The sequence below is a fragment of the Rhopilema esculentum genome, chromosome 12 (genome assembly GCF_057945365.1).
Source record: "Rhopilema esculentum isolate cy_ngs chromosome 12, ASM5794536v1, whole genome shotgun sequence".
In the NCBI taxonomy this organism is placed as follows: Eukaryota; Metazoa; Cnidaria; class Scyphozoa; order Rhizostomeae; family Rhizostomatidae; genus Rhopilema; species Rhopilema esculentum.
The window spans coordinates 5,125,498-5,143,061 of NC_142826.1; the positions used below are offsets into that span (position 1 = coordinate 5,125,498).

The following is a 17,564-nucleotide window of genomic DNA, read 5'->3' on the forward strand; positions in this document are numbered from 1 at the left end:
CTCTTGCTTATTATGAACACAATTCCGGACAGCTCGTTTTTCTATATCGTATTTTTCAAATACACTTTCTGAAATAAGCACTCCTGCTTGAGTAAGAAAGTGCAAATTCGATTTAGGAGTTCAAGCGTAAGCTATTTACTATTATTAGACCCCCAAAGAAATTGACTTATAATGTACATGACATTGTGGGGGGTAAGGAATCTAGCAAAACAGCGTCTACGATTTAGCGCAACAAATGAACATAGATCTGGAGAACTTTGTTTTTCTTGGTCCAGTGTGCGATTGCGGGGTGATGGGGAGACGAAAACAAGCATTTTCTCTATACTACCCTTTGCTTGAAATTGAGGGAAAAGCATCTATTCGGTTAGTTGCTAAAATACCAGGGCTGAATGCACCAGGTCTTGTTTCTTACGCTCTTCTTTCTTACGCTCCAGGGCGTTCATGAATAGAAATATAGCTTTTTCTATACCTGCCTTACGATATGCTGTCAGATCAAGCTGCGCTTGTAAGATCTTCAAACGCAATTTTCGCAAATTACTGTGGGGCATTGCTCTCCCTGCCCCCAGTGTCTACGGGCCTGAAATAAAAAGCAACGATTTCTTTCATAATCGAGACCGGACGACTTTAGGGTACGTATGTCGTGGCCAGTGGCGGCTCCAGCTATTACAGAGTGGGAGGGTAATGGGCGTGGCCAGTGTGACCACGACCTTTTTTTCCTCGTTCCAGTGATTCGTCCCTTTCCTTGGAAAATTTGATCTACCCCTACCCAGCGCTTTTTAATCCATTTTTAGAAGAAATATATAGACTATAATTTCAGGAAAGTGGGGAAGTAATTACCCCCCCTACCGCCCCTTGGCACCGCCAAGTCTCTATTGGTGCTTGGAACTCGAACATTCATATAGTTTCCAACTGGGGCCTCAGCAATAGCCAACAAAGAGACATCCTTTATTTAGTGACACGCTTGAAAAAATTCCCCAAAAAAGCACAGCTAGATGGCAAAAACCCCTCGTTTTGGAATGAAATTGTTAAGCGGGTTTCACAATATTGTTCAAAATTACACGTTTTACAGTAGCTCAACCTCAGCTTTTATGATTTGTTTTTAACGTTGACCAATTTTGAGGCTCGTTTGTTCTCTTGTAAAATTGTTCTCATAAAAAAGAGTTTATTTTTGGAAGTTCAAAATTGTCATGTGGAAGGCAGTTCCACATCCACCTCATCTGCGGTCAAAACGCGTTTAAAACGCACTTGAAACTGTCTGCCATTTTAAGTAACCAATCAGGTCCTTTTGTTTGGTTGACTTCCGCCATATTGGGAGTGAGCTTGGCTGTGGGGTTGCTCATGAGGAAATAGACAGTCACAAGAAAGTTTACATTTGGACTGCAAATTGCTAAAATCAGGATGGCGATGCGACAGCCAGCAGCCGTCATAGACAATGGAACAGGGTAAGAGACTAAATTCAGAATGTAGAGTTCTTATTTTGTTATGCTCACCGCCCAGTAGTAGTACTGGATGTTGGCTCTGTTAGGCCGGCAAGATCCACGAGTCAGGTCATCATTGCTGCGTATATTAGAGCAAACCAGTAGCATATATTCCTTCCAGCGCTAAATGAAGGAATTCGATTAGTTTTTGTGAAGAAATTTGGAGTGCTGGCAATTAAAGATGCATGCAGAGAGAGAGGTTGTAAAGCTGTCATTTTGCAAGGTAGCAAACGCCAGGCTTAGCTTGGAAACCGGTTTGGGCAGCCGACGTATACGTTTATCAGATCTGATGTTTTCTGATGAATTGTTGCACAGTTATATAAATAGATCTACTGCAATTCATGCAAGATAAATTTTGCTTTAGAAAAACTAGCATTTTGATCATTAAGTCACAGGTTTTGCCTCTACCTACCTAATGTTAAAAATTCCATTCTCTAAAATCAAATTCAATCATTCTCTTTAGCAAAAAGCAACTTGAAACCTTTAATTACAATGAATTAGTAAGATGAATACCTGGACTTAAAAATTGAATTCATATCCTCCAAAAGCTCCCTCCCCTCTTTTTTAATTCTACCCTCTCTATTAAGCCCCCTTTCAAGCAAAAATTTGAAATAAGCCCCCTTTACTTTTAAGCGCCCCTCTTTAGCCCCTGGTGTCAAACAAGGAAAACGCTAATTTTAAGAATTAAGTGATAGCTTATAATGTTTTTACTTTTAATGCTTCCTATTTCTATTTTCATATGATTAAGACTAAGCCCCCCAATAGGATTTAAAAATGAATAACCCCCTGTGCTTTGGCTTAATAGAGTTTTACTGTAGGTCATATTGGGGTAGTAACTAAGTAAATATAAGTTTTAGACAATCCTTGCAAAGAATGGTTTATTTTATCAAACTGACACCAAATTTCATCAGACAAAGTGCTTTTAAACAACAATTGACATCGCAGTCTTTCCTCAATTCTGGCATCACAGCATGGGGACTTACTTTAGAATCTTTCCTAAATCCTCTATTCCGCCTGCAGAAAATTCTTCTTGGCTGTACCAAATTCAAACCATTTACAGCTCCATCTGTACCCATTTTCAAGTCATTAAGAATTCTTAAACTTGAGGATACTTTGCATTTGAATATTCTTACGTTTGTTTATAAGGCAAAAATAGGTTATATCCTTCCTGTTTTTACAATTATTTCCAGCCAAACTCATCTATCCATAAGATTGGAACTCACCAGGCAACTAGAGGTGATCTCTTCAAATCTCTTAACTTAACCTTGTTTCTCGATTAAAAAATCTCTCCAAATTGTTGCTTTACCTTTGGTCTCTTCAGAAAAACCTGGCAAACATTTTGTTTTGATTCTTATAAAAAATGTCTGCAGTTTTATTATTTCTATGGGGGGAGGGGGGGGGGTCGGTGGCTCTCTCTTGATTAGTTAACCTATTTAGAGAGCTCCTCCTAAATCAATCAATCTTAAATACAATCATGAAAAGTGCTTTTTCTGTAATCTTTAATTTTGGTTTATTTTTGTGTAGTGCTGTATTTCTATATATATGTATTTAGGTGTAGTGTATTATGTAGAATTGTATATAGGATTGATTGATGAATGATGAAACAAAAACTGAAAACTGGAATTGAAATGCGTAAATTTTAAGATGAAGCTTTTGATGAAGCCTCTTACCTAATTTTCCTCAATAGCTACACTTAGCAAAGAAGTACAAAAGATTTCACTAAACTTAGTTATGTGAAAGACTTTCAATGAGCTGGCAAACACTTACCGGTATCTGTATTAAAGGCACATGCTTTCATTATAGACATGGCAAAATGTGTTACATGATCAGATTCAACTGGTATAAATTTTAAACAGGAATTTTTACAATGTGTCTCGCAAGATTAGTTAAAGTGCTCCTGTGCAAAAGTATCTAGCTTTTAAGTAGTGATTTTCAGTGATGGGAATGTAAGGTGTTGTGAGTAACATTTTAGTAGCACAAAAGCTTTCCAAGTATACTAGCGTGTCCTAACTAGATATATTCCATTTAAATTAGCTGAAGGCTTTGTAAGATATCGAGTTTTAACAAAAGTGGGGAGCTTGTTGAAAATCTCTTTTAGAAATGTGCAAGTGTTTCCATATTACCGTATTTGCTGTGTATACTGTATTTATAGTGGAGCTTCAAAGTGCAAATGCAACTCCTATGTTAAAAAAATTTCACCATGCCTTTTCTCACTTTTATACAGATTTTCATCTACATCATTTATATATACATCATCATGATCAAGCTTTGTTCTTTTTGTTTCTTCTTGTTGTCTTTCAGTCATCTTCATGGCTGTCTTTTATTTATAATGTCAGCTAAATTGTAGACATAAAAGTTTCATTGCCTTTCTTTACTCAGGTTCATAAATCCCTCCAATTATGTTAATGCTTGTCACTCTATAGAATAATAATCTTCATTTCACATTAACTATTGTTATTGGTTTTGTAGTGGCCACTTTATATCTTTGGCAACTCCGTTACTAGACACACTATTGTTCATCTGTTCTGTTACTTGGTTGTTGTTATACTTGCTCTAGTTTCTCTTTTTGTGTATTTTATTTTCATTTGTATAGTTTTTGGTAGTTTTTTGTCATAATTTGCAAAATGCTATCAAAAACGTATGAATATATGTGATATTTCTTTGCGCAGATATACAAAATTAGGATTTGCAGGGAACACAGAACCACAGTATATAATGCCCTCTGGTATGTTTACAATAGCTATTTTGTATATAAACAATGGGTAGGAACAATGCAAAATTATAAATATCAATGAAATTTTAAACAAAATCATATTTTATGAACCAATTATTTGTTATATTCGCGCTCATGAAGCCATGTTTGTGTGGGCAAAATAATAGTCAATTTAAGCTTTAAGTTTTGATGCTTCAAATTATATCTTGTTTTTATTTGATTACTTGTTGTTGTTAAGCATTTTCCTACCTACCTTTTATTGATCGAATTGTCATCATGAAATTGATAGAATCTTATCAGGTGACCTTTGTTCAAGAAATTTTCTCCAAGCGTATTTTTTATGTGCAAAATGTTTGTATCATAGTTGCAATTATGCAGATGAATTTAGCAATTCCTTGAAATTGACATCAGATTAGAATATGATATATATACTTCAATCATACTATGTAATTTTTCAAAACAAAACTTAGGATTTATTATTATTTTTTACAATCTTAGCTATTGCAGTAAAGGAAACAGCAAAACTTGGCGGGAAAGGTTCAATCAGAGGAGTAGATGATCTTGGTATGATTTTAATGAAGTTAGTATTAAAAAAGAGGTCCACTTCAAAGGAAAGACAAAAACTGAATCCTTTACATTTTTGTCATCGCTAAATGTTCCTGCAAACAGTGATCTAAAATAGATTTATTGTTTTTTTAAAATAACACAGTCAGACATCAGTTCTTTTGTTACTTCTGTCTTTTGAAATATTGTTCATATTTTTATTTCCCAACATCAATTACTTTTTTATAGTAAAGACTATAGTAAAGAATTTCCAGGCACAATGTGCACTTGTGGCTGTCAAGTTGATAGCTATTTATTTTTTGAAAAGCATAGTTTTTAAATAATTATTGATGTTTTATACAAATTAAGGTATTTGGCTATTTAGAATTGTTTGAAGTGTTACAATTTTATAACTCCAGCTAAGTTATCTTTGTATTTCAAATTAATAAACTCATGTTATCAATAAAGGAATACTTGAAAACATTACCAAGGTTTTTGTTGATAACAGACAAGATAAACTTAAATATAGACCACTGTTCCAATGCCTAGCCATTTTGCAAAATATCTTTTGGTTTTCAAAAGGATGATATTGTTAGAGATGGGAAACTTTATAGGCTTAACACTGTCTGCATCCTTGTTAGTGCACTCAAATCTCAGCGGTGAGGCAATCGGATCTGCACTTTGAAAATTAGTCTTTTACACATATAAGAAATAGTTCAATTATTGACTTTTCTAATATGAATTTAATCACTTAAACTTTGTTGAGGCTGTTTATCATTTTTTCAAAGGCCTAAAAGTCACCAAAACTACTAGAAATTGATCAACTCTTTCTCTTTATAGACTTTCACATTGGTGACAGTGCATTAGACATACCATCTTATTCAACAAAGGTATGCTTCTAGTCTTTTTTATTGAAAATTAATTCATCCTGCAAGTATTTTTTATGAAAGCATTTTGAAAGCCTTTCTGTTATATAGGTGCCCTTCTTTATCAATTCTAGTGAATCACTGTTGCCCTTGTAACTTAATATTTGTCCCAGGTTGATCTTTTGAAAATCTCTGTTGTCATTTATTTGACAGGTTTCCAGTTGGCCACAAAGCTAATACATATTTATTTACCTAACTAAATGTTGATTTTGATTCATTTTTTCAATTCAATATTACACTACAACAAGGTTTGTTTTAACATTAGTTATAAAACATATTCTCTGAATCTGTTTCAGTGGCCTATAAGACATGGTATAGTAGAGGACTGGGATTTAATGGTATGTTTTTATCCTTGTGATGATTAAAAACTAAAATTGCTAGTCTGTCAGAGCTGTATCAGACCTTGCAAGGAGAGGCGCTCGAGCTCAATCAAATGCCTACACGTGCACCTAGAAAGTTCTAGGTGCTTGATTGATTGAGAAACTAGTGTGTTTATGTTGGCGATAAACCAAATTTTAATATTAATGATAGAGTCACATTGCCTTTTATGGAACAATTCAATTTTCACATAAATTCTGACTCTGCAATGGTAAATATTAATATGAAGGAAACTTTGTTTGTTTACCTTCAAAAAACTTGTGAAATTATATTGCTGACGACATTACTTGTACTTTTTAATAACTATCATTGTTTCATTTGATTCATAAAAGCTAGGAGAATCTTTTAAAAGTAAGCGGAATGTACATGAAAAAGTTGTAGACCTTTGACTCTGCACCTCAACTTTCTTGGCCATTCCTTCGGTCAGTTTTTTAGCTAAATCAAAACAAACCCCACAACGTATTTCTTCATCTTTCAAAAACAAATAATTGTTGAAACCCAAGCAATAGCTTGCACAATTTTCATTCATAGCGGTTTTTTATCAGGAGCACTTTAGTTCGCCTAGCAACTTCTTTACACAAGCATGTAGACTATACAACAATCTAACAATGTGCATGTAGTACATTAATTTTATTAAGAAGTACCAAAAAGCTGAAGAAAAAAGTTTTACTGAAATCGTTCCATAAGGGCGATGTGACTCTATTTTATGATGCTCAATCTAGCGCCTAGAAAGTTGATGGTGCTCAGTTTGTAAAGCGCTTGCTTTTTGTTTCTCACAAGGCCTGAGCTGTTTACGCTTTTGGTGTATAGAACAGGAGTGATATGCAAATTGTTAGATTGTACTTTTTTCTAAAACAATAATAGAATGACCCTTATCTTGTCATATATCTTATCTATGAGAAATAAGAATCCTTAACAAGATGGTATTTTTCTGAATTTAATTCTGCACAAAATTTGCCTACCATTCATACAAAAACCAACAGAAGCTGACTTCCTTTAAATTCAATTTTAGAAACAACTTTACCATACAAATTACAATACCTTGGAAAAAATTACATTACCATACTTGACTATGAAAATAAGTTTTTTGGTATATGAAATACTGTTCTAAAAATCTACAAATATTCTGCTACAATGAAAATATTGCAGAATATCTCCTAGGTCCTTATCTTACTTGAACCAAACACCATTGTTTCTTATATAGGTCTTCCAGTTTTTCTTTGGATATTGCAAGTTTCCTATGAAATGTTCAATATTATTCTCTTTATTATAGGAACGGTTTTGGGAACAATGTATTTTCAAATATTTACGTGCAGAACCAGAAGACCACTATTTTTTACTGGTAAAACATAACACAGATTTTCTTTATTTTGTATTTAGAATGGAATTGTCAAATAGACATAATTTTTTTCTAACGAATTTCGGTACGGAGATGGCTAGCAGGCATCTAGATTAAGACCTGTAAAACTTTTAATTTGTTTATGCCCGAGGATATGAATGGCTTCTGGGCCCACATTGATAATGGTCACTTTCTAATAAGGATGCATAGTTGCCAAGTCTCTCATATTTAGCCGGAGTATCTAGCTTCAGGGGTTAGAGGACAATAGGTAGAGGAATAGGAGGAAAGAAAAAATCAGATATATATAATTTCAGCATTTGGGATATCAAGAACAGCTGTATATATTACCATAGAAATTATTGAAAACTTGGATAAGCTGATATCTTTATTTGTGATGAAACAAAAAACTTCATTTATGATAAAAGCATTACCCATAAACGCTCACTGACACAACTTACCCTTTCTCCTTTAAAGTGCTAGTCTGTCCTCCCGTATTTTCTATTTTGAACGACAATGTTAGATTAGCTTAACATCAGTAATGTCATTTAGCAATTTCTCTCGCATATTATGAAATTCCTAGACAGCACGCTTGTAAGATGTCGGTTATGATTTAGTATATATTTTTGTAGAACAATTGAAGTTATGAGCAAAAATATGGGCAAGAGAATGTTTTTGCTTATATTTTTCATTGTATCTATATTTGTAGACTGAGCCTCCACTTAACACCCCAGAAAACAGAGAGTACACAGCTGGTACGTATGTTTCAACCACATTTGTATTAGATATCATGCTAATCCTTCCTTTGTTTCAGGGATCCAATTTGTGTCATCTTCTGAATGCTTGCTTTGCACAAGTTTTTCTCGAATTATTAAGTTAATTTAGGTGACATAGCTTATTTAGTTCTAGATAATTTAACTGACATGTAAAAAATGGCTTTGAAAAATGTAAAAGTTTTCTGACATACGAAAGCTTTTTTTCTGACAATCTTCAGGATATAAACGCCAGGACCTAGATCGAAAACTCTAAGCTAGAAAAAATCTAAATACCCAGTTATGGATCTAAATATGCCAAGCAGAAGCGCTAGCACATGCCTGTAAAGGTTGCCCAATTAGTGCTGCTTGCCTATCTAAAATATGTCTAAACAGCAGCAGTTTTTTTCATTTTCATGTAAATGGGTTCTAAACTGCTGAACGATAACCGGGCGTTAGTTTCAGATGATTCTGTGTGTTTTGAAATGTTTCATTTTTCAAAGACATTTTCAATTATGTGCCGCCGAAAATTGTTTATTTATATCTTTGTATTTTAATCTTATTTGCCTCCTTATTAGCCCTGACAAGACAATTCAAGTTTAATCTTAGGTAGCCACAAGATCGATGAAGTCATTCTTCTTCTCACTTGTATGTTTAACCAAAGCTTCAATAATAAGCTGGAAACCTTCAAAATATAAAGTTTCACCTACCTGTATCGAACTTCCAACTAAGATTTTTCATCCAAAGTAGCGCTGCATCCAAAGTAGTGTTTCTTTTTTCTCGTAGAAATTATGTTTGAATCTTTCAATGTTCCTGGCTTGTACATCGCTGTTCAGGTAACGCTCATCAAATGGATGAAATTGCTCCTCTCTACAATTCATGTTTTCATTTTTTTATAAACCGATATTTTGCCAAAATTTTTGGATATTTCATTTATCAAGAGAAGTTTTAACAGTACCAAGGCATTCTACTAACTCTGGAACACCTTTCTGCAGCAGCATTATTTATTGTAGTCAGTTTTCAGCATTCGCAGTGTTAATTTGCAATATAAACTTTTCAGAATTATTTCGTCCCTTTTTTCAACGATTTTGTGGGTTTTGAATTAAACAGGAAGAAATTGTCGATTCTTACCTTGGCATTTACGGTCTTGTATAAAAATGAAATGTGCTGCTAGGTTTTTCTAGCTGGGTACTTCCCAAGGCAAAAAGATAAGGGCAATACAGATTCTGTCCTGACAGCCAACTACAGTTTAAAGCATATAAATGAGTTTTTTATTTTTATAGAAAATTGACAGTAATCCTGTCATAGAGAATTTCACTATCTTGTCGTGCTTTCCTACCTCTTGACTTATAAGAACATGTTTGCGGTATTTTCTTTTTATATCTGGCATTCTTTGTATGTACATTTCATGAACATTCTTTGTATGGATATTACATGTTTCTTTATTTCAAGTATCGAAATGATTTGACGTATTCTTTATCCTTTTTAGATATTTTTTATTGGTTTCCCTCAGCCTTTTTTTATAGCTTTGTCACCAGTTGTTTATTTTTCTAGGCTGTCTTGGCTTTAGCTGCATCGTGGACGTCCAGGCAAGTTGGCGAGAGAACTTTGACTGGAACTGTCATTGACTCGGGAGATGGTGTTACCCACGTGATCCCAGTTGTAAGTCCCGTGTATAAGCTTTAACCCTTTAACTGTATTTATATGTACTGCAACTGGCGAGAGGAAAGCAGCTATTTATATCTCTCGTTCAAATGAAACTGCTGTTTGGCTGAAATTATGCTAAAAGCGCAAACAAAGCATAAAATGCTGGTTTTCAAGAACCTTTGGTTATTAAAGTCTAAACAATTCCATTTAGTGTTTGGCTCATAAACCTGTCTTTAGTTAGATGCCTTGCGAAATTAGGAAATTGTTGATCAGTCTTCCAATTCTGGTTACAGTATTTTGACAATGAGTGAGCGACGCATCTAGTTATGTTTGAAATATATGTTTGAAAATACTCAATTTATTATAAGTTCAGCTCGTAGCATTGGTGATTTTTTGTCCTATAATTCTGCTTCACTGCCACCATCATATCTCTAAGCATTGTGCAAGACATTGCTGTTTATGTGACATTGTTAGCTTGGCAATTTAATAATCCGTTAAGCGCTTAAGATTGACTGGAATTCATTTTTAACAGACATACGCTCTATACGGTCTCAGTTACAGTATCTCTTGTTTAGAGTAGATTTACCAACACGGGAAAGATAAAAAATTAGGAAAGTGGCATGTCTCTCCTAAGTCATGGTGCAAGTCTTGTTTGCTATTTGCCTTATATTTCACCACCCGTTTATCGTCTGTGTCATTTTAAGTCCTTGCTCGTCCATTTATTCCCGCCCGAAAAGTAATGACATATCGGTATATTTTCCATTGATGTTTCTTCGTCCTTCTGCATTCATTCATTTTCAACCCTTGTGTTTTGATTACAGGCTGAAGGATATGTCATCGGAAGCTGTATCAAGCACATTCCAATTGCTGGTAGGGACATTACTTACTTTATCCAGCAACTGCTAAGGGAAAGAGAAACTGGAATCCCGGTCGAGCAGTCTTTAGAGACAGCCAAGGCTATCAAGGTATACCATTATCACCTGGTTTTTTGCAACTCTTTTAAATCTCAACCTCAGTGACAAGAAAAGAAATGAACAAATACACAAAGTGCTCAGTAATATATTTATGGTTTTTGCAACAGTTTTGGGCTATGTAAATGCTTGGTGTATAAATTTTTAGGCCATTTAACTTAGAAATTTTCAGCTTAATCTTAACAACTATCGAACTACGGACCACAAAAGTGTTTAACATATAAATGGTTAATGAGGATTAAAGCGTTTAACGGCCTTAACTTCTCAAAGTTTCCACATCATTATTATCGGTGACAATTTTACTAGTGGTTGACATTGACCACATTCTTTGTCATTTTTTCAGGAGCGGTTTTGCTACACCAGTCCAGATATAGCAAAGGAGTTTAACAAGTATGACTCAGACCCTGCTAAGTGGATCAAGCAATATGATGGTGTGAATAGCGTCACAAGGAAACCTTTTTCGGTCGATGTCGGATATGAGCGCTTCCTTGGACCTGAAATATTTTTCCATCCAGAAGTATGTTTTAAATCTTATGGTATTTGAGAACAGTTTTGTATACATTTAGGAACTTAGCGTATCTGGGTTGAATGTTTTAGATTTTTTTAATATATTTATTCATACGCGGTTTTTATTATTCACACAACTGCAAGGGGGAGTTCAGAAAATAACCAGAATTAATCACTCTGCTCTCGAGTGACCATGCTACAGTGCCAGCCAAAGGTTTCGGCACGCTACACCAACTTTCAAACATTTTATACTGCATCCCTTACGTCCTTCAAACAATATTTTTTATGTGTAAGAACGAAGAACCGCAGGATAGGCTGTCCGCCGGATTCTGTGAATCTTGCAATGAGTGGTGTTACGAAAGATATTCAGGAACAAAGCAATACGACGACGAGAATCCAATGTCACGAGATAAAATTTTCAAAATAAATTTAATTTAAGGAATATACTGATATTATAATTAAAGGAATATTTTTTATGCAGTTTTAAAGGCTCACTGATGTCAAGTAGATTACTTTCAGAAAGCTATGATTTTAAACTCTTACAAACATTATTTTACGGGAGAGGAGATGCGGTGTCAGTCTTTTTTCCAGGAAATAGTTTTACCCTTTTTTCAAAATGACAGAGATCGTTGATCATTGCATGCCAAATTTTCTTGTGTGGCTATATCAACCAAATTTCAGTCTCGTTAATTATCATTTATTTATGCTAAAAAATATCATTAATTCATTGATCAAAAGTATTAGAAATACATTATAAGCATTGTGTTGTATTACCCAGTGCTTAGTACTCGGTTTCCAATCTTTTATCCATGTATGGTCAAACCTGTTTACGTTGCTCGTGCTTTCTTCTGATAGAGGATCTTGTTTTTGTTGAAACGAATTGAAAATCACCCAATTCTTGCTAAGGCTATAGTCTTGTATTTGAGAAGCTCATTAAGATATTGGTTCAACGGTGAAACTCTTTATTTATTTATAAAGCAATTTACTTTGATGATGCAAAATCCATCTGTTGTTTTCTGTACAGGCTTGCAGGCAAGTTGTTGTGTCTTTAGGCAGCGGCGTAACGAAGTCGCCTGGGGCCCTTGAGAAAAACAGAGACTAGGGCCCTATTGACGGTTTGCCAAAAGGTCCTATCTTATTTGTAAAGCATATCAAAATTACCTCTGAGTTCCATGCTTAAAAACATGTCATAAGCATCTTTTGGGGCCCCTTTAATTGGGGGCCCTCAATTATGGAACTGGTGTACCCTAAACTGAGTTACGCCACTGTCTATACTCTATAGGTTACTATGTTTCAGAAATCAAAATTCACTTATTTTGTCCTCTATTGCAGTTTTCAAACCCAGACTTCACGACCTCGATTTCAGAGGCGGTTGATGTTGTCATTCAGAACTGTCCCATTGATGTTCGACGTCCTCTTTACAAGGTTAGTGTGCTAATGAAACTTGTTTCCTGTCAGTCTTTATCTGTACCTTTGAAGCTCATCCATAGAGGCTCTTTTAAATTAGTGATAATTTACCATTCACCTTGCTGCAAACTAATATATAAGCAAGAAGACATATTTTCTTATTTTATTCATTTTGGTGAATAACTCTAAGTATTATCGTTTAAAACTGCGGTGAAAAGAGACACGAGATCTTGCATCGATGATTATTAATGAACCGCGCAACACTTTCAGGGGGCTGTAGTGGTGTAACCTTAATTCTGTGATTAACCTTAACCTAAAAGATCTAAGTGCAATTGCTTTTCTTGGGAACTTGAAGTCAAACCAATCAAGCTTAACACCTTTGGAGATTTGTTTAACGGGCTGCGAAAAATTCAAAGGCCAAATCTAGCAGAAGCCCCCTAGACTTGGATAGAAATTAATAAATGAGAAAGGCGATTGTGTCAAATCGAAAGAAGCGACTTAAACGTTAAGCATTCTCCGAATATGTATACATAAATGACTTTTTGCAACTTCAGAAAAGTTCAGCTGAAGAATTCCAATAATTTTATTTCCATTGGTTGTACAAATTTTTTATAGCGTTTTATCTTGCATTTTATCTTGAATAAAAACTAGCCTATTCAGTCTTAATTTGTTGTTTTTTGTTTGACTTCAGAATATTGTCTTATCTGGTGGGTCCACAATGTTCCGAGACTTTGGAAGGAGGCTGCAAAGAGATGTAAAGCGTGTTGTAGATGCGAGATTGAAGCAAAGCGAGGCTCTGAGTCAAGGAAGAATTAAAGTAAGTCGTTGGAAATCATACGTTTTTCTATTATTTGATCAATACTGTGATTCAATATGGGTTTATGTATGATATTATATCGTAAGTTGGTAGTTTTGGAGAATAATGCAAATAAGGGTTGTGCCGCCTTTGCCTCATTTTACTTTATTTTGTCGTGGGAATATTCGCTTTGGCCGACCGAGAAGATTGACAAATTTCTTTAGACATTCAAGGTAATAATTTCTAATTTAGAATTTTCTTTCTTTTCTCAGCCTAAACCAATTGATGTTGCCGTAATAACCCACTCTATGCAAAGATACGCAGTATGGTTCGGTGGAAGCATGTTGGCATCAACTGTAAGTGTCCATCGGCTGTGATATACTATTGCAGAAACTTGCGTTTACTTGATAATATTTATAGCTCATGCTTGCAATGTACCTGTGTGTTTGTAATCATACGAGGAAAATATCTAACAGGATGTCTGGAGGAGTGATTTCTCTGTTTTTGCTTGGAAAATTGGGAACTATCCTTTTTCGGGTCGCTTTTTGATACAAAATTTCTTACGAAACGTTTATGGATCACTAACATAAGACAAATCTTTGCCGACTTAAGGCAAATCTTACATTTTGTCCATTTCTAGGTCTTGAGCTAATTTTTGAGTTATAGTGATGGCACAAAGAAGTAAGACAGAGTATCGGAGCGTACCAGTGATAGATCTGCAATCCTGACCAAAAATTTCCCATACCCTTAGAAAAAGTCAACCTAGATACTAGTCAAACAGAAAGGCTTGTTTTGTATACAATATACCCAATTACTCTGTAACTATCTCATCGTAAGCTAACCTTTGAGCTATGAGAGTTACGCCCAGCAATGGCTATTAAAATGAGGCAGCTGTTGAATAAAATTACCCAGGTTGATCAAGCAGACGCCTAATTTGAACCACATTTTTAGAGGCTTCGCCAAGAAGATATAAAGGCGGGCATTTGCGTTCTGTAGAGCCTGTTTTTAGCAATCTGTTGTTGATTTAGCTCTTTTATTTTCCAGCCGGAATTCTATTCAGTTTGCCACACGAAAGAACAGTACGATGAATGTGGTCCAAGCATTGCAAGGCACAATCCAGTATTTGGGACAATGTCATAATTAATCGCAGTATAGTCTAAAAGTAACGTTAACTTCCATCAATTAACAACTTTTGATTTATCATCAATGGACAATTCAATCAGATTGACTCTTCGGTGTTTAAAAACGCAGTTTACATAATTTTTTAGATTCTAAAGCTAAGGGAGAATAGAGAAAAGTTTCAAGTTTCTGCTGGATGCATTCCTTAAGCTTGAGCTCAGTATCCCACGAATTATCCCTGCTTAAATTTTCGCTCTAGATTTAATTGTCTGCTTATACCTTTATAACTTGCTAATTGAATCCTCCAAATGCACTGAAAAATTTAAATAATGACAGAAAACACCTAACTCGCAGCTTTTCAATACACGGAACGGAACTGGGATAATTCATCGTTTGTTAAATGTTCTCCTTGTAGATCTAGGCTCTTTCACAAAATTTCATGTATTGCACTTGAATTTGAAATTTGTTGTCACTTGGATATTCCGCAGATGTATCTAGTTTTATACAAACAATGTCGTCATGTTTTGTCACAATCTTTTTTATTCCTTTGATAATTTTTGAAGCAAGTTCTAGACGGGAAATTTACAGTACCAGTATTCTTGTCAAATGTATCAGTCTTCAAAGATTTATAGGCCCCGTTAGCTTCGTTTCTTTTATTTGTGTAACGGATCTTCTCATTGTCTGGTCATAGGAATGTTGTTGGAAAACTCTGGAAACTTGAGAAAAATTCCCGCAAACGAGAAGACTTTTCCCCATACCGATGTCTTGTTGTGCCTCTTTGTCATGATTTGCGCTCCTAGTGTGTGAACCGACTCGCAGTTTTCAAAGAGTAATGAATTCGCCATTAAATATTCCATCTTCGAAGAATTTTTAAAAGTTATTTATCAAGAGGCTGATCTACAGATACACATACCTGGGTAAAAAAATCTTGTTAGTAAACTAGAGACTTTTCAACATGCCAAGAGTTTGTTTAGCATACAGGTCTCTTCATTGTTAGCAACAGATAGATAGAGCAGTTCTGTTCTGCTGTTTGTTAACAAAGGCGCATCAGAAAGGTAGTTTGTGTTTTGTGTTCATCCTTTGTGCCGCTCAAGAAGTGAACGACAGAAGTTATGAGTGAGTAGTAAGCCCTTTGGTTACAACTTTTGGTCGTTATTGCTATACCTGAAAAGTCAGTCTCGTGTTTACACGTTCGTTACCAATTCTATATCGAAACAAAGATCCATGGATGGCTGAATTAGGGACTGAACAAATGTATCTTGTTAGACTGTTCTGCTCGATGTAAAAGCAGCACATCCTTATATTTATTAAAAAGGTATTTAGGACTAAGCACTCTCCTATCGGTTTTGTTGTGTGATCTCTGCGTTTCAGCTATTTGTTGGATAGAGAGTCCAGTTGTGAAGTCATTTAGACCAGGATTTCCTATCTTAATTACGATCCGGTTTGCATGATTAAATTGTTGATTTTCAGCATTACCTGCGGCTTAAAGTCTTGGGCTAAGGATTTTTGAAATTCGATGAAGGGATGTAATGTATTGTATACCACATGAAAGCATGACTTTATCCTTTCCGAATATTTTAAGATGCTGTTTAACGAAGGAGGGATTAGAGAGGGGGAGGGGGTCAATCGCCTTTTTTGAGAGTCTACAGAGCCAACAATTTATAAGAGATATTGCTTGAAACTCTTGAAGCGTCGTTCATTAGAATGAATGTAGATATATAGCCACGTGATGTTAACAGCTAAGACCTCGTGCGGTACAAATTTGACGTCTCTCCGTAACTGCCCTTGCAATGGCAGATAGAGTTTCTTTTGAACGCATGCTTCCCTTTCTTGGAACGCAAAACCTGGTGTAGTAATAGAAGTTTCACATTTCCTTGGAGCGTTTTTGTGCTATTGAATATTATCGCCGTCAAGAAGTCCCTTTAAATGGAGGAGGCAACGCCAAACTGGTTCGCTGTACACAACTTTTTTCTTGTGGTGTGTCTTTTTCATTTCTCGATTCTTGGCATCTCTGTACAACAGAGTAGTCAGTGAGTTACTTTTATAGGACATAAAACAGTATAACTTTGAAGCATCATGTGTAAGGCAACGCCATGATTTCAATGGATGGGCGAGAGGATGGTTCGTTGCCTTTTCCTTGATTAGGTAGATGTAGGTTGCACCTAGTTGTTGAATCGAAATTACGGTAGCAATGAAGCAACTATTTATAACCTAACGATGGATTTTTTTATCAATAAAGGAAGTATTAGATCTGATGGGTGAATCAAAAATTGAATGGAGGATTTAATTTCTATATTGATCCTAGACATTTTAAGCCAATAAAAGTATAAATCTACTTTTCTGTTAACTCTTTGTCAAAAAGACTTGTCGATCCAGGGCGTCATACTACACAGTCCATTCGTGTTGTATGTCTTTATCTTTTGTCTAAAGACATCATCGCTAAATTGGACTGACAAGAGCTTTGAGAACTATGGCAGCTGTGGTTAACCAAGGGTATTTGGAGTTTTGTGCAACTAGGTAAGTTTGATTTCATTTTAGTAGTGTTACTTTTTGCATTAGAAACACCATACTCGTCAATAACGTCTTTACGTGGTACATTTTTGATCGTTTTTTAGAGGCATTCTGAAAGTGAAGAAAGAGCAGATTCGGACGAGGACAATTACGAACCCGGAACAAAGATTCAGCATATGACGTATCAGATGACTAAGTACAAAATTCACTTTCACATTGGTAAGAATTTATTGGACTTACCTTCAGCTGTTGAGCATAAAACGTAAACTTGTCTCTAATCCATAAAACACCGAATTCTAGCCAATGTTTATACAAATAACTGATTTTTTCTCCGTACTATAGACGCTCTCGTAAACCCCAATCAGGACTCTTAGTGTTCTTTTATGTCTCGTACTTTGGCCTTACAAATTTCTGCACCGTTTTTCATAAGATTGAAAAAAGACAGAATCTGGCAGAATATGTATTGTTAGTAATGGTTTC

General features: G+C 35.2%; 2 protein-coding genes across 4 annotated transcripts in view; both read left to right on the plus strand.

Annotated features, from left to right (window-relative positions):
* The first annotated feature begins 1,282 nt into the window (after positions 1-1,282).
* On the plus strand, positions 1,283-15,214 carry LOC135681712 (actin-related protein 3-A). The gene is made up of 15 exons (XM_065196302.2): positions 1,283-1,442; positions 4,148-4,203; positions 4,690-4,755; positions 5,575-5,624; positions 5,957-5,998; positions 7,312-7,380; positions 8,084-8,129; positions 8,913-8,962; positions 9,681-9,788; positions 10,595-10,738; positions 11,088-11,261; positions 12,584-12,676; positions 13,350-13,475; positions 13,727-13,810; positions 14,499-15,214. Exons 1-15 carry the CDS (start codon positions 1,399-1,401, stop codon positions 14,592-14,594), a joined length of 1,248 nt encoding a protein of 415 aa, XP_065052374.1. The 5' UTR covers positions 1,283-1,398; the 3' UTR covers positions 14,595-15,214.
* A 139-nt stretch (positions 15,215-15,353) lies between these two features.
* Positions 15,354-17,564, plus strand: part of LOC135681705 (uncharacterized) — a 35,694-nt gene continuing 33,483 nt past the window's right edge. The window contains exons 1-2 of one of the 3 annotated variants that reach the window (XM_089111961.1): positions 15,354-17,090; positions 17,189-17,303. The gene's annotated coding sequence lies outside the window, so the exon portion shown is untranslated. Of the gene's footprint in view, positions 17,304-17,564 lie in introns of all 3 variants that reach the window. The other 2 variants (XM_089111963.1, XM_089111960.1) reach the window with 2 other exon arrangements.

Coding starts and splice junctions, on each gene's coding strand:
- LOC135681712 (XM_065196302.2), top strand. CDS start 1,399: ATGGCGATGCGACAGCCAGCAGCCGTCATAGACAATGGAACAGG. Junction 1,443..4,147: donor GTCATAGACAATGGAACAGG/GTAAGAGACTAA, acceptor TTCTTTGCGCAG/ATATACAAAATTAGGATTTG. Junction 5,999..7,311: donor TAGAGGACTGGGATTTAATG/GTATGTTTTTAT, acceptor TCTTTATTATAG/GAACGGTTTTGGGAACAATG.